This window comes from Psammomys obesus, unplaced genomic scaffold (assembly GCF_907164565.1).
Source record: "Psammomys obesus unplaced genomic scaffold, mPsaObe1.curated_primary_1811, whole genome shotgun sequence".
In the NCBI taxonomy this organism is placed as follows: Eukaryota; Metazoa; Chordata; class Mammalia; order Rodentia; family Muridae; genus Psammomys; species Psammomys obesus.
The window spans coordinates 4,094,918-4,108,525 of record NW_026587556.1 but is presented as its reverse complement, the minus strand read 5'-3'; the positions used below and the strand labels follow the sequence as shown (position 1 = coordinate 4,108,525).

The following is a 13,608-nucleotide window of genomic DNA, read 5'->3' as shown; positions in this document are numbered from 1 at the left end:
TCCACTCATCCATTGAAGTGTTTCTATTGTGAATAGAGCAGCAATGTACATAGCTGAAAAGTATCTATGGACTAGGATGCCCAGTCCTTTGGGCATAAGCCAAGGAATGGCTGAATCATTATTTTTAGCTTTTCGAGAATTTTCTACACTGATTTTCATGGTAGCTTTACCAGTTTTAGACTGCCTTCGTATAGCACTTAGAACCACTATCCTAGGAGAGTCTAGTACAGAGGACTATGCCTCATCACCAGTCATCAAGCAAGAAAATACATTGCAGTCTTGTCCATGGAACAATCAGGTAGAGGCATTTTCTCAGTTAAGGTTTCCTCTTCCCAAATGTCTCTATTTTGTGTCAAGCTGACATAAGCTAGCCAGCATACTCATTAAAGACAGAATCAATAGACTATTATAATTCTAAATATTATGTACCAAACATGGGAATGTCCAATTTCATAAAAGAAATACTAATAGATTTTAAACCACAGACTGACCTCAACACAGTTCTGGTAGGTGATTTAATTACCTCACTCTCACCTATAAGACAGGTTATCTGCGGGAAACTAAACAGAGAAATTCTGAAGTTAAATAACATCATAAACCAAATGGAGCTGACAGACTTCTAAAGAACATTTCATTGAAACACTAAAAAACACGCATTCTTCTTAGAAGCCCATGGAACTTTCTCCAAAAGATATCCCTTACTATGATAAAAGTAAAGTCTCATCAAATATAGGAAAATTGAAATCACATCCTGAATTCTATCTGGCTACAACAGAATTAAGTTGAATAGCAATAGATAATATACAGCCTTGTGAAAACCAAACAACACACTATTAAATGACTGTTGGTGAAAGAAGAAATGAAGAATGAAGTTTAAAAATTCTTTGAAATGAGCCGGCACAGTGGCACATGCCTGTAATCCCAGCACTCAAGGAGACAAAGGCAGGTGGATGACTGTGAGTTTGAGGCCAACCTAGTCTACAGAGTGAGTCCAGGACAGCCAGGGCTATACAGAGAAATCTTGTCTCAAAAAAAATTCTTTGAAATGAATGAAAATGAAAACATAACATATCAAAATGTATGATAACAATATAGAAAAAGTCTGCAGCAATGTGTACCTATATAAAAAGCTGAGAGCTTTTAAGTCACTAGATCAATAATGTATCTGAGGGCCTTGGAAAAACAAGAACACCAGAAAAGTGAACTGGAAGAAGTGATCAAAATCATGTCTGTAATCATGTAAAAGTGTATTAGTAAATAAAGTCTTTTTTAAAAAGTAAACCAAAGATCTGATCCTTTAAAATGCAAGGCTGATAAACTTTTAGTCAAATTACCCAACAGGGAAAAAAAGGGACCCAAATAAATAACAATGGAGATGTAGGGAAATACTACTAAACATAGTGGGAAATACAGAGAAGCATTTAAATATATTTTTAAAATCTATATTTCAGCAAACTGAAAACTATAAAAGAAATAGATGAATTTCTAGATGTATGGACCTACCAAAGTTAAATCATGATGAAGTAAATAATTTCAAGAGACTCAACATCCAGTGAGATGGAAACAGTAATTTAAATATCTCCATATTAAAAAAAAAAAAAAGCCCAGGCCCAGATGGATTTAGCACAGCATTGTGACAGACTTTCAAAGAACTCACACCAAAGTTCCTCAAAATAGCCCACAAATGTAAACAGAACATTTTACATTCTTTTTACAAAGCTAAGATCACCCTATACCAAAACCAGACAAAGACCCAACCAAAAAAGGAAAAATTTAGGTCAACATCCTTGATTAACACAGATGCAAAAACTCTTAATAAGATACTTGCAAAACAAGAAACTCATAAAATTTATTCACCAGGGCATCTCTGAGACAGGAGAAGCTCCCAGAAGGCTATGGGGGTGACCGTAGCTGCAGCTCCTTGTAGTAAAGGAAATGGAGCCTGAAGATGCCACTTCATGTAACCATGTGGGCCTTCCAGAGGAGGGAGGGAGACACCAACCCATCCATAAAACCTAAGGCCCCAAATTTCCTACAAGAAGCGTGTGTGTGTGTGTGTGTGTGTGTGTGTGTGTGTGTACATACATACATGATTTCAGGAAGAAAGACCAACAACTAATAGATGAGACTTCACGAAACTAAAAACCTTCCGGACAGAAAAGACAAAATCATTTGAATAAGGAGGCAACCTACAAAATGGAAACATCTTTATCTTTAAATATATCTCCTATGTGGTTAGTATCTAGAATATAGAAAAAAATGAAAAAAATAACCAAATAATCTAATTCAAAAATGGAGCAAAGAACTAAAGAGAGAGAGCATTCTCAAAAGATGAAATGCAAATAACTAAGAAACATTTTTAAAAATAGTCAACATCCTTAGCCATCAGAGAAACCCACTTTATTTCAATCAAAATAGTTAAGATCAAAGGGCAAGAAAAAAAAATGCTACCATAGATGGAATGAAAAGAAAATCTTATTCGCTGTTGGTAAGAGTGCAACTGGTATGTTCACTACAGAAATTATTTTGGAGGCTTTTCAAAAGGCTAGAAAGAGTTCTACCACATAAGCCAGAGCCAGGCTAACATTAAAAACCCGTGCCAGCAATGCGTTACCTCTGTTGGAGTTGTTAGCCGGTGAGGTCCCGGAGATGCCCAAGCTTTACAGGCTACTGATGACGCTATTTTATATTATAGAAGAAGAGGGTAAGACACTATCACTGAATATCAGATGCTTCAGGCATAGATCATGGAGAAACCAAGCTGGTACTGGTCTGGAAGCTTCACCTCCACTGGCTAGCTCTCATAGTTGTGGAAGGTTTTATGTATAGTACCAGGCATGAAAGGTAAACATCAGTCTCACCCAACTGAACCCTGTGAGCCAAAGTAACGACTCGATCAGCAAGACATACGCACTGGAGCAACAGCCACATAAAAATAATGCGGTGTCTTCGGACAGCTAAGGGCAATGCAATACCTGTGTTGTTTGGATGAGGTCTTTTGGATTCCTTGAACTAGTAACTCAGAAGAAGGTTTTCTGTATCTGGCATTGGTGTTTTATTATGTAGTCTATGAATTTGGGGAATAGTATTTTCACCCCAGGTGGCGTAGCTTTAATTAATATATATGTATATATGTGTGTGTCTATAATGTCTTTATAGAATAATTAAACTGTTAATTATATATTTGTCATATATAAATATATATACTATATACGTGTGTGTGTGTGTGTGTGTGTGTGTGTGTGTGTGTGTGTGTGTGTGTGTGTGTATTAAAGAATAACAGGCCATAAAGTTGAAAAGGAGTTGTGGGAGCATTGGAGGAGTTGGTGGGAGGAAAGATGACAAATGATGTTAATACAGAATTCATATATAAAGTTTGCAAAACATAAAAATTAAATACATGCACTTTTAAGTAAAATTAAAATAGGATTCTTGATGTCTTTTTCAAGCATCTTTGGTGTTAATTATCCCTCCTCTTCAATCTCCTTCTGTGTTGCACCCCCAAGACAAGTCTCTCTCACCTCTAATGATAATGTTAATCATACGTATGAGGCCTTGATAAGTGCCTTTTCTTTAATTTGGGCTGAATTTATCTGAGTCTCAATCTAATCAATGTCTGATCTTACCCGGTTCTACACATGTCCACTGTGCATACCGGCCTCTCTCAATCCCACTGTCTTTCATCTGCCCACCACCCGTCTCCAGCCCTTCTCCTCCTCACAAGTTTTTTCCACTTTCATGCCTATTGATTTTGTTTTGTTACCCACCAAGTTTAGCAAGGGCCATTGTTGTGACCATAGGAACTGTTTGTTCGAGCCTGGTGTGATCAGCAGGGGGATGAACAGCAGAAGACAATGACCCTTTCTTTCTCAGAATCCACCAATAGCCAAAGTTCAGTAGCAAAGGGCATAGTCCCACAGGCTCCTCCCACTTCCAGGACTGATTGTTGATATAGCCAGTTGTGTGTTGGCCTGTTGAAGGTAACCACTGTTGTTGTGAGGTAATGCTTTTCATGGTTATATCAGGTCTAGAGGATAGTATTTCACAGCCTTTTATTCTACCTTACATGCTTCCGACTTCCTTTTCTGCAATGTTCTGAGCCTTAGAGCAGTGACATTTGTAATTTCTAAGGGAGTATGTAATTGTCATCCTTCATTTATCATTAAGCAGGTCCCACAGCACTACTAAGGCCAAGGCACAGGGACTAGGAACTGTCAAGCCCTGCAGCCTCTCAGGCAGTTAATATAATATGGTTTCTCATTGCAGCATTTCAGTTTCGTGTCTTTGCCAACTGATGTGCTGGAAATTGAAGTGAAGGACAAGTTTGCCAAGAGCCGTCCCATCATCAAGCGTTTCTTGGGAAAGCTGTCAATGCCCGTTCAGAGGCTGCTGGAGAGACACGCCATAGGGTAAACTGTGGCTGGGATGGCTGTGCTTCCGCTTATAGGCCACGCCCAGGAAGGCTTGTAAGCTGCCATTATAAAGTCTTATAGAAAGACAAACAAATGGTTATGAGTTCCTGGGCTTCTCCCATCAATATCATTCCCTGAGCCATGGTATTCAGTTAAATCCTTCCCCTTCTTATTCATGTGTAGTTTATATAATATGTATTGAAGAGTATAGAAAATCATAGGCAATATTGAAAAAAGCAATCCACATTTTCCTGTATAAACAGAAATTTAAAGCTTGCTGTGGAAAGTATTTCATTCTTTCACCTGTCTTGTGTGTAGGATTTAACCACATACTGAATTTCCATACCAAGATGAAATGCTACGTTTCTTGGGCAGAATTTCTTAAAATATGCTATTTACAGAAAATTCTAGGTGAAAATTTTGAAAGCATGCATTCTCATGGAATGACAACAATCATGTTGACAAAAGTCAATTGTATATGAGAGAATGCTTTTGTGTTTTAAATATTTTGCGTTCATATTCACTCATGGTTTTTATTAAAATGAATTATGATCAGATCATCTCTTTGTATAATGTGTATTTACTTAGCTAACAACACTGATTGAAAATATTAGTGTAGGTCTTTGGCTATAACCATATCATTAATATGCTTATGACTCATAGAGTGGTATCAAAGGTGTGACAAATATTAAGCAGAGTTTTTTGGGTATTTTAACTTGAAGTTCTCAGGTGATTTGCTTAGTATCAGACAGCATACGTGTAATTGTGTACACGTTAAGATTCCGTTAATTCTCAAACCAAAGGAAGTTGACATATGTGGAACTACTACGTTTCAGTGTTTCCACTTCCCACTCATGTTTGTGAAAACTGAACAAACAACACCTTGCCCTAAACTGCCGCACATTATCCCTGGCACACAGTAGGAACTTAAGATGGAATGGTGTTTCCTGTGACCTTCATTTTTCAGTTTGGTTTTCATAACACTTGGATAACTTAAACATCATCGCTTCTCCTTATAAGAAAGTGAGGCCTGTGAGGGATAAGTCAAGGTCGTACTCACACTTGCCTCTCCCCGAAGGCCAAGTTACAACCTCCTTCCCAAGAGAGGCTTCCTGAAACTGCTTGTCTACTATTGCTGTGCTTTCCATTCCTCTCCTACTCTCACACTGCTAACACTCTGACAGGTATAGTGCAAGAGGACAAAAAGAGGGGTTTGTGAGATGTCCAATACTCCAGCCGCTCACACACATCTGCCTAGTGGATGCTCAGTTACTCCCTGCTGGGCTGGCTCACTAGAGCCACAGAGAGGACTCATTCACCTTCCTATATCCAGTACCTTTCTTAAACTATTGTCCTGTAACCCCTGCCTTTTACTGTGGAAAAATGTATACCCAGCTAGAAAAATAAAGTAAAATAAAATAATAAAATAAAATAAAATAAAATAAAATAAAATAAAATAAAATAAAATAAAATAAAATAAAATAAAATAAAATAAAATAAAAGCAGTTGAGGTAGAACAGAGTCTCCCCTAGCTGAGTAAGGGTAGTTTGATTTTCCTAGTGGTCCTTCAACTTGGAGGAAAGGGCAGCAAGAAGACTTGGGGGGACTCCTCCCCACCACCTCTGATGGAATGACACACTTACCCTATTGGATGCTGAAGTTCTCCGACTCTTACTCTTCCACTTCCTCCTGCTGCTGTGCCTCCTCTTTCAAGGGCTGCAGCACCCGTCACCTGCAGAGGCCACTTCTGTAGTGCTGCCCATTACGGACATGTCTGATACAAGCAGGAACAAATGACTGGGCTATGACCACGAAGCAGCAGTCATTTGTTTTGAAGGATGGTACAACCCAGGGCACACACATACACACACACACACACACACACACACACACACACACACACACACACAATTTCCGGTCCTTTTTCTATTCCTTAGACTATAGCAGTCTATATTTCAATTGCCTTTGGCCTCTATAAAACTCTAATCTTCACTTTGGAAGTGTCACTGATCACCTAAATCATTATTTGCTCATCCTTCTTGATTCTTCAGCTAGTTGTAAACTGTTAAAAGAAGGTCCTGTGGGGTGCATATAGACTTCAACATATAAGACACACCTCAGCATTTTTACACGGTAGGAACTCAGAAACTAGGAGTTTATTGAGTGGCTGAAAAAAGAAAGGAAATCTTAGAAAGTGGGTGCAAAACATAGTGAACTTAATTTCCATATCACCATGTGCTCATCTTAAGCTCTTCTTACAATTACGTTTTAGATTCAGAAAGTATTTTCTATGATCATAGTGGGCATACTTCAAAACATTGGCCAATATCTCCCCTTTATAAATTAATAGAACTTTGTGGTTCATCTCATTACATCTCCATATAATGTTTTAATTAATGAACTCTGACAATAAACATTATGCCATGTTTTATCAAGGAAAAATATTACATTAATGGATCATTAGAACATATTATTTTGTTTCATAATGTCAGTTTTTTCTAAGAAATTTCTTAATGTTAACAGCCAATGATTTATGTTTTCAGTTGAATATCACAAATGAATTAATGGAGGGACTACAGAGTAAATAATTGGCTTTGGAATATGCTTTTGTTTGTGCCTGGATAGCCAAAGGAAGTACTTTCCCTAATTGCCAAGATAGCAGGCAATTACTTTGTAAAACCTGCATTGCCAGTGAAAATATATCATTACAACTCCAGAGTTATTCTTCCCTGGATAGATTATTTTCAGTAATTTAAAAATTACTTTGAATGGTTTTGGCACCAGGATCCAGAATAGTGAAAAAGTGTCTCTATACTTGGTAAAACTGGGAGTTAACAGTCAGTGAATACAGATCACAGGTTTTGTTTTTGCTCCATCCTGTAGCAGGTGGCTTTCCATAGCTCAGCACAGGCTCTCCAGTAACTATTATGGCATTTATTCTTACACATTACATATATCTTAACCACCCCCAACATATCCTGGCACACCTATTTTCAGGGATTTATTTGGAAATGACGATGCCCACAGAAAGATCAAGCAAAGACATTTAAATTTTTGCTCCCTCACCTTCTGTAGAGCACAGATTATCAAACTTAGTCTGTAAGTGGAGTAATATTTTATGATTTACTGGTCACATTTAGTCTCTGTTCAACTCTTCCACTGTGGCAGAAGATAGCCATAAGCTGTGCGCAAGCTAATGAGCACGGCTGTGTTCCAATAAAACAGTGTTGATGGACACTTAAATTTGAATTTCACATAACTTACTCTTCTTCGAGTGTTTTCTCCCAAATGTGTGAAAATAAAGCTCAGGGCCATACCAGATTCTAAAAGGGATGGCTAAACATGAGCTGCATGTCCCCAGAGAGACTGTCACGCCCTGTTATAATGGTTACTCTGAGCTTTTCTGTCCCGGCTGGTATAGAAAGCACATTGTGTGATCATAAGCAAGAGAGGTGATTACAAAATCTGTGATGGTGCTTATTTCCTTCTAGGGATAGGGTGGTCAGCTACACACTCGGCCGCAGGCTTCCAACTGACCATGTGAGTGGACAGCTGCAGTTCCGATTTGAGATCACATCCTCCATCCATGCAGGTACTTTCAGCACGATCTGCATGTCTTGTTCGAGGCTAGCATCCTAGCGTGGTTCTTTTCTCTGAAACACAAATAACCATAGTTCTCTCCAAGCCTGTCCTGGTCTTTGTAGTTCTCTGTCATCTCCATCTGAGTCCCAGAGACCAGTGATCTATTTTAGAAGGCAGGTTCGCCAACTCCTTGATTAAGAGATTTCCTCTTCACCCCAGCCACCCAAATATAGATGGTTATACAGTAGAACAGAGGTCAACAAGGTCAGACAAAACTGTGCCTTATTATTTTATTCATATAGGAAGTACTCAAAAGCATTAAATCATTCTATACATGAGCAACTGAATGAATTAAAGAGAGCATAAATATGAAACATCTCTTTATAGCTAGTAACTAGTTATAGATTGGCTATGAGCTAAAGAATGGCATACTGTTGAAGAACCACAGTTACACAATGCCTTTATGTGACATTACAGGGAAAATGAAGATTATGAACAGGAATTTTACAGAACCATCCTGAATTCAGTTTTCCACACCAAAACACATTTCCAAATAACAACGATGAGTTGACCCCTGAAAATCCTACTTTTTCTCTTCTTCCACAGCACCCATACTAAATGTAAATTATGCTGAGAAATGTTAAGTCCTCTTGAACCAAATATGTGAGTTACTGTTAAAGCTAAGGAAGCCGTTGAGAACTTAGAGCCTGAAGTTTATCTCCACCCAGTTACTAAGCTCCAACATGCAACTAGGTTGTAAGAAAGTACTTTTTCCTGCCAAATTCAGCCTTTTGCTACATTCTAAGACTGACTCTTGTATGTATGAACAAAGACAGCTTTATGTTATAACAGAGAGACAGTTTTCTTCAAAGGGAATTACATTGGTGCATTTGAAGTGGAATGCCAATCTGGTATATTTCCAGCCAAGTAAGGTAGAGTTAAACTGTATTTGCTTCTCCTTAAAAGGTGGTATGGGTGGCAACCTTAATTTCTGACTGTCAATTACTGCCAGCGACTATCAGTGCAGCCCATAACCTTTTGCTTCTCTATTGCAACTTAAGAGCCTGGCTCAGCCAGTTCATCACCTTGCAGGATGACCCATGGGGAATGTTTTAGGCAAGGACAATTAACTTGCCTAGGGTTGCTAAGGAATCATAAACGCTACTGCCATCCTCAGCTCTGAAAGTCACTGTATATAACAAACACTATTGATCTCTGAGGCAGGATAAAGCTAGGTTTGGGACATTAATTGTCTTTCTTAGCAGTCCCTTGAAAGCCCTGACTGAAAGTGTCATTATTGTTACGATCACTCATCACAGAATTTTTCAGTAGTGATCTAGAAAGTGAGAAGCCCTCATCTACTCATAACCGATATCCTATACTAGAGATCCTTTCGCTGTGTTTTTCATACGCCAACACAGAGCACTAGCTCCCATTGCTCTCCCGGAAAGAATGACATGGTTTTCTTCTTGCCTACAGACGACGAGGAGATCTCGCTGAGTGCCGAGCCTGAGTCAGCAGAAATGCAGGCCAGTGTCATGAATAGGGCGGTGGAAAGCAGCAACGGGGAACCTCCCCGAGATGCTCCAGAATACTGCAAGAACGTAAGGCCAGAGTCACCAAATGAAGGGAATGTAGTGAACAGCTCAGGAAACCAAAATCAGGAGCGTGCCGGCCCGATTGAAGAAGCTGCCGGTACTATGGAGGCCGGAGAGGGTGGCAAGTTCTCCGAAGGACCGGAAGAGCCTGGAGAGCTTCAGGACCCAGAGCAACATGACACCCAACCCACTCTGAGTGCAGAGGAAGTGGCAGAGGGACTTCACCTGGATGAGGATTTGCCACCATCGCTGTTGCCAGAAGATAGTGCGGCTCTAGGCAGCAAGGTAGAAGAGGAAATAGTGGCCGAAAATGGAACCAGAGACGAGGAGATGCAGGAGAAGAGGCAAGAGGAGGAGGAGGAGGAGGAGGGTGTTTCTACCCTGGAGCAGGGATCGCCTGGACTGCAGCTGAGGGCCTCAGTGAAAAAAAAAAGCAGACCATGTTCCCTACCTGTGTCCGAGCTGGAGACGGTGATTGCATCTGCCTGCGGAGAGCCTGAGACCCCCAGGACGCACTACCTCCGCATCCACACCCTGCTGCACAGCATGCCCTCGGCCCAGAGGGGGAGCACCACAGAGGAGGAGGACGCCATGGAGGAGGAACCCACCCTCAAGGAGTCCTCCGAGAAAGATGGGCTCAGCGAGGTGGACACACTAGCCGCTGACCCCCAGTCCATGGAAGACGCCACTCTGTGCGCGGCACCCTCTGACGACCCTGGAGGCCATTTCTCCAGTTTGCCCAAAGGCGTCGTCGGCTCTGGCCAGGATGGAGATGCGCACCCTAGCACCGGGAGTGAGAGTGACTCCAGCCCCCAGCAGGGAGCCGACCACAGTTGCGAGGGCTGTGATGCCTCCTGCTGCAGCCCGTCCTGCTACAGTACATCCTGCTACAGCAGCTCCTGTTACAGCAGCTCCTGCTACAGCAGCTCCTGCTACAACGGCAACAATCGGTTTGCCAGCCACACGCGCTTCTCCTCTGTGGACAGCGCCAAGATCTCCGAGAGCACAGTCTTTTCTTCACAAGAGGATGAGGAGGAGGAAAACAGCGCGTTCGAGTCGGTGCCTGACTCAGTGCAAAGCCCAGAGCTAGATCCCGAGTCCACAAATGGGGCCGGGCCTTGGCAGGATGAACTGGCTACCCCCGGTGGGAATACAGCAAGAACTACTGAAGGTCTGGAGTCCCCCATGGCAGGTCCCAGCAATAGGAGAGAAGGTTAGACTGCAAACCAGATCAATGAGAATAGAACCACATGACAATAGGACACAAGTCTCCTCATACAGTGGAGGGACCCGTCCCAAAAGGGGTGGCCTGGGCACTATATGTATGCACTCAAGCGGTTGTCTAGGTGTGTGAATTTGGGGGACAACATGTCTCAGATTCACACCGAGAAATACAGCCAGTAGGATGTGAGCAGCCAGCCTACCTGTATGTGTGTTTCTGTTTGTTTTGACTCATGACCTGAACTGGTCGATGGAAGTTAGCTCTCTGGTCTTAACAGCAACTTGTAGCAGCAAATGCTATAAAGATCAGATGATGGCAGAAACACTTTATTATCAGCATTAGGTGGCAAATATGTTGACTTCCTAAAACACGCTGAAGATCATTGAGAGATACCGATAGCAGTTGAAGAACACAGATTCCCACCCACACCCCAGCACATCTGATAGCCCTGGAGGCCACTCCTCCAGTTCGGACAGAAGCCCTGGCATTGGTCAGCATGGCAATGCATCTGTGCATGGGCATACTACATATCTTTTTTTTCCCCACATGCCCATTTTTGGTTATACTAATTGATTCTGCTTTCTTGATTTGGGCTACTGTAGCTAATGGGAAGGAAGAAGAGCGTTATTAACCAGAGTCCCCCAGTTTGAGCCTGGGCCCTGGCATCACTAACAAGCTATGCTCCATTAACTAAAGACTCCATAATCAGAGAAAAGCAGGGAAAAAAGGAAGTCACATTGGAAAAGAAAACTGAAAGTTTCAGTGGCCCACGTCAGGTCCACGTTTAAGGTCCTGATGTGAGGTCTGGGTTTAAATGAAGTTGTGTACAACTGAGTTTAGACAAAGGGTTAGTCCTGCCCATCATCATTGCCTGGGTTTCCCTCTCATCATCATCCCGCCTACCATCACTGCCCCCTATAATGCCTCCTGGTTTTCCCTGAAGGATGGACAGTCTGACTAGTTTTGAAAACTATCTGAAGTCTCCCAGAAACAAAGAAGCTTTCTCTCTCTCTCTCTCTCTCTCTCTCTCTCTCTCTCTCTCTCTCTCTGGCTGGCACCAGGCCTCAGCCTTTTCCTTCTCTTGACATGATATTTTTAGGGAAATTCCAAATTCTTGAGCCTGTTGGTTCGATAGTCTGTTAGTCAGATAGACTGAGAGACACAGCATCTCTCTGGAGTACCTCCATTTCTGCCAGTCCAGTTATAATATAGATGCATAAATTATTGTGTTTTGAATAAGATTCTAATCCAAAGGCTGCCATCTCTAGTTTTAAAATGAATCACTTGTTCCACATAAATCCAAGCTGATACCTGTTAAACCAGTATGACTTATTTACGTTTTATTTCTTTTCCTTGTGTAAAACTTTTACTTAAAGCTCAATCTAAAACAGTTATCAAAAGACAAACATGCCGTCAAATGAAAGGGTCAGAGGAATGTAGCCATGTCTTCAGGCCCTGGAGGCAAATCCATCATGCCACTTCCTCACAAAATTCCTACCATGCTGTAGATTCACTTCCTTAAGTGCCAAGCAATATAACTGTAGCACTGACCTTAAGGAATAATTGGAAGAGTTAAATGAGATGAAAGAGGGAAGCACTCTGCCTCTCTCCTGATAAGACTTCTCTCAGGCAGATGAGCAAGAAAGCTAATTCTTTAGGCTACTAGAGAGAAAGCACTCTTTGAATCTAGCCTCCCCATTTTCACCAAGGAAAATTTCATACAATTAAATGCTAATCACTTTGCTTTAAATAGCATTCTCATAGGTTATGTTGACACCAATGCATAGCTTTTAATTAAAACGGAATAAGAATTAGTTTGCTCTGGAGCAAAATGTGACTGGCCATCAATTCTAGGTTCCAAACCAGTTTCATGAAGTTTCTGTGGAAACAGAATCAAGATATCCATAAATTTGGCACTTTAGAAATGCATCAGTGGGAACAGTGAGTAGGTTAACTGTGCTTGGAGCATGGTGGAGAAACCTGGGCTACCGGCCTTAGATGCTGTGTGATGGCACTCTTAGCCCTTTGATTAGTTGAAAGCTAGAATGTTGTCAAGTTCATTCATTCTAGAAATGTTTTGATGGTTTTCATCTGTCTAGATGTTAGGCCAGCTTTACCTACCAGTAACAGAATGTTGTATCTAACGCAGAAGGGAGCAGAGAATAGCTGTTCAGTAGGTGAACAATATCCCAAGATAAACTGTAATTTGGCTTTGGGTCTGCAGCATTCTGCCCTTTGCATGTCACTGAAATTCTGACTGGTCAACAGTCTCCAGACACAGATTCTTTCCAGGAAGCCTCTTTCACACCTGTCTCTTCTACAGTTTGACCATGTTGGTTATAATCAGAATAAATTTAAAGGCCCTCTCTTATTTTTAGTTGAGAAATATTATCCCTTATTGAAGATACTGAACACTTACTTTGAGGCGAAGGCGATCATGTGAAGTGGGGTCCTCGGACAGAACAACATTGCCTGCTTGTTTGCTTCCATCAGCTGCCACGCATCAGCCACGTCATTGCAGTTTTAGGGCTCACAAGTAGGTAGGCTGAGCTCCCACCAAGCAATAACATGTTTGCTTGAATTAATTACAATGAGGTAAGGTTTCTCTTAAGAACCAAAATTTAAAGAACAGCAGCTGATGGTGGAACGGCTGTGTCATTGTTTTTCTCTTCAAATTTCTAACCCTAATCACATGTGAAAATAAATGTGAGTACCACATCCACTTAAACACAGAACTGGGGTTTGAAGCAGCCACTTGCCCATAATGAATGGTATGCTGACATGAGGAGTGTCT

At 41.2% G+C, this 13,608-nt stretch overlaps 1 protein-coding gene across 1 annotated transcript in view; it reads left to right on the top strand.

The window, feature by feature from the left end:
* Hecw1 (HECT, C2 and WW domain containing E3 ubiquitin protein ligase 1) overlaps positions 1 to 13,608 on the top strand; it is a 295,620-nt gene that overhangs the window by 189,558 nt on the left and 92,454 nt on the right. The window contains exons 8-10 of the mRNA XM_055603961.1: positions 4,267 to 4,409; positions 7,904 to 8,004; positions 9,474 to 10,805. Coding sequence (XP_055459936.1) covers positions 4,267 to 4,409; positions 7,904 to 8,004; positions 9,474 to 10,805 — 1,576 coding nt within the window. The remainder of the gene's footprint in view (positions 1 to 4,266; positions 4,410 to 7,903; positions 8,005 to 9,473; positions 10,806 to 13,608) is intronic.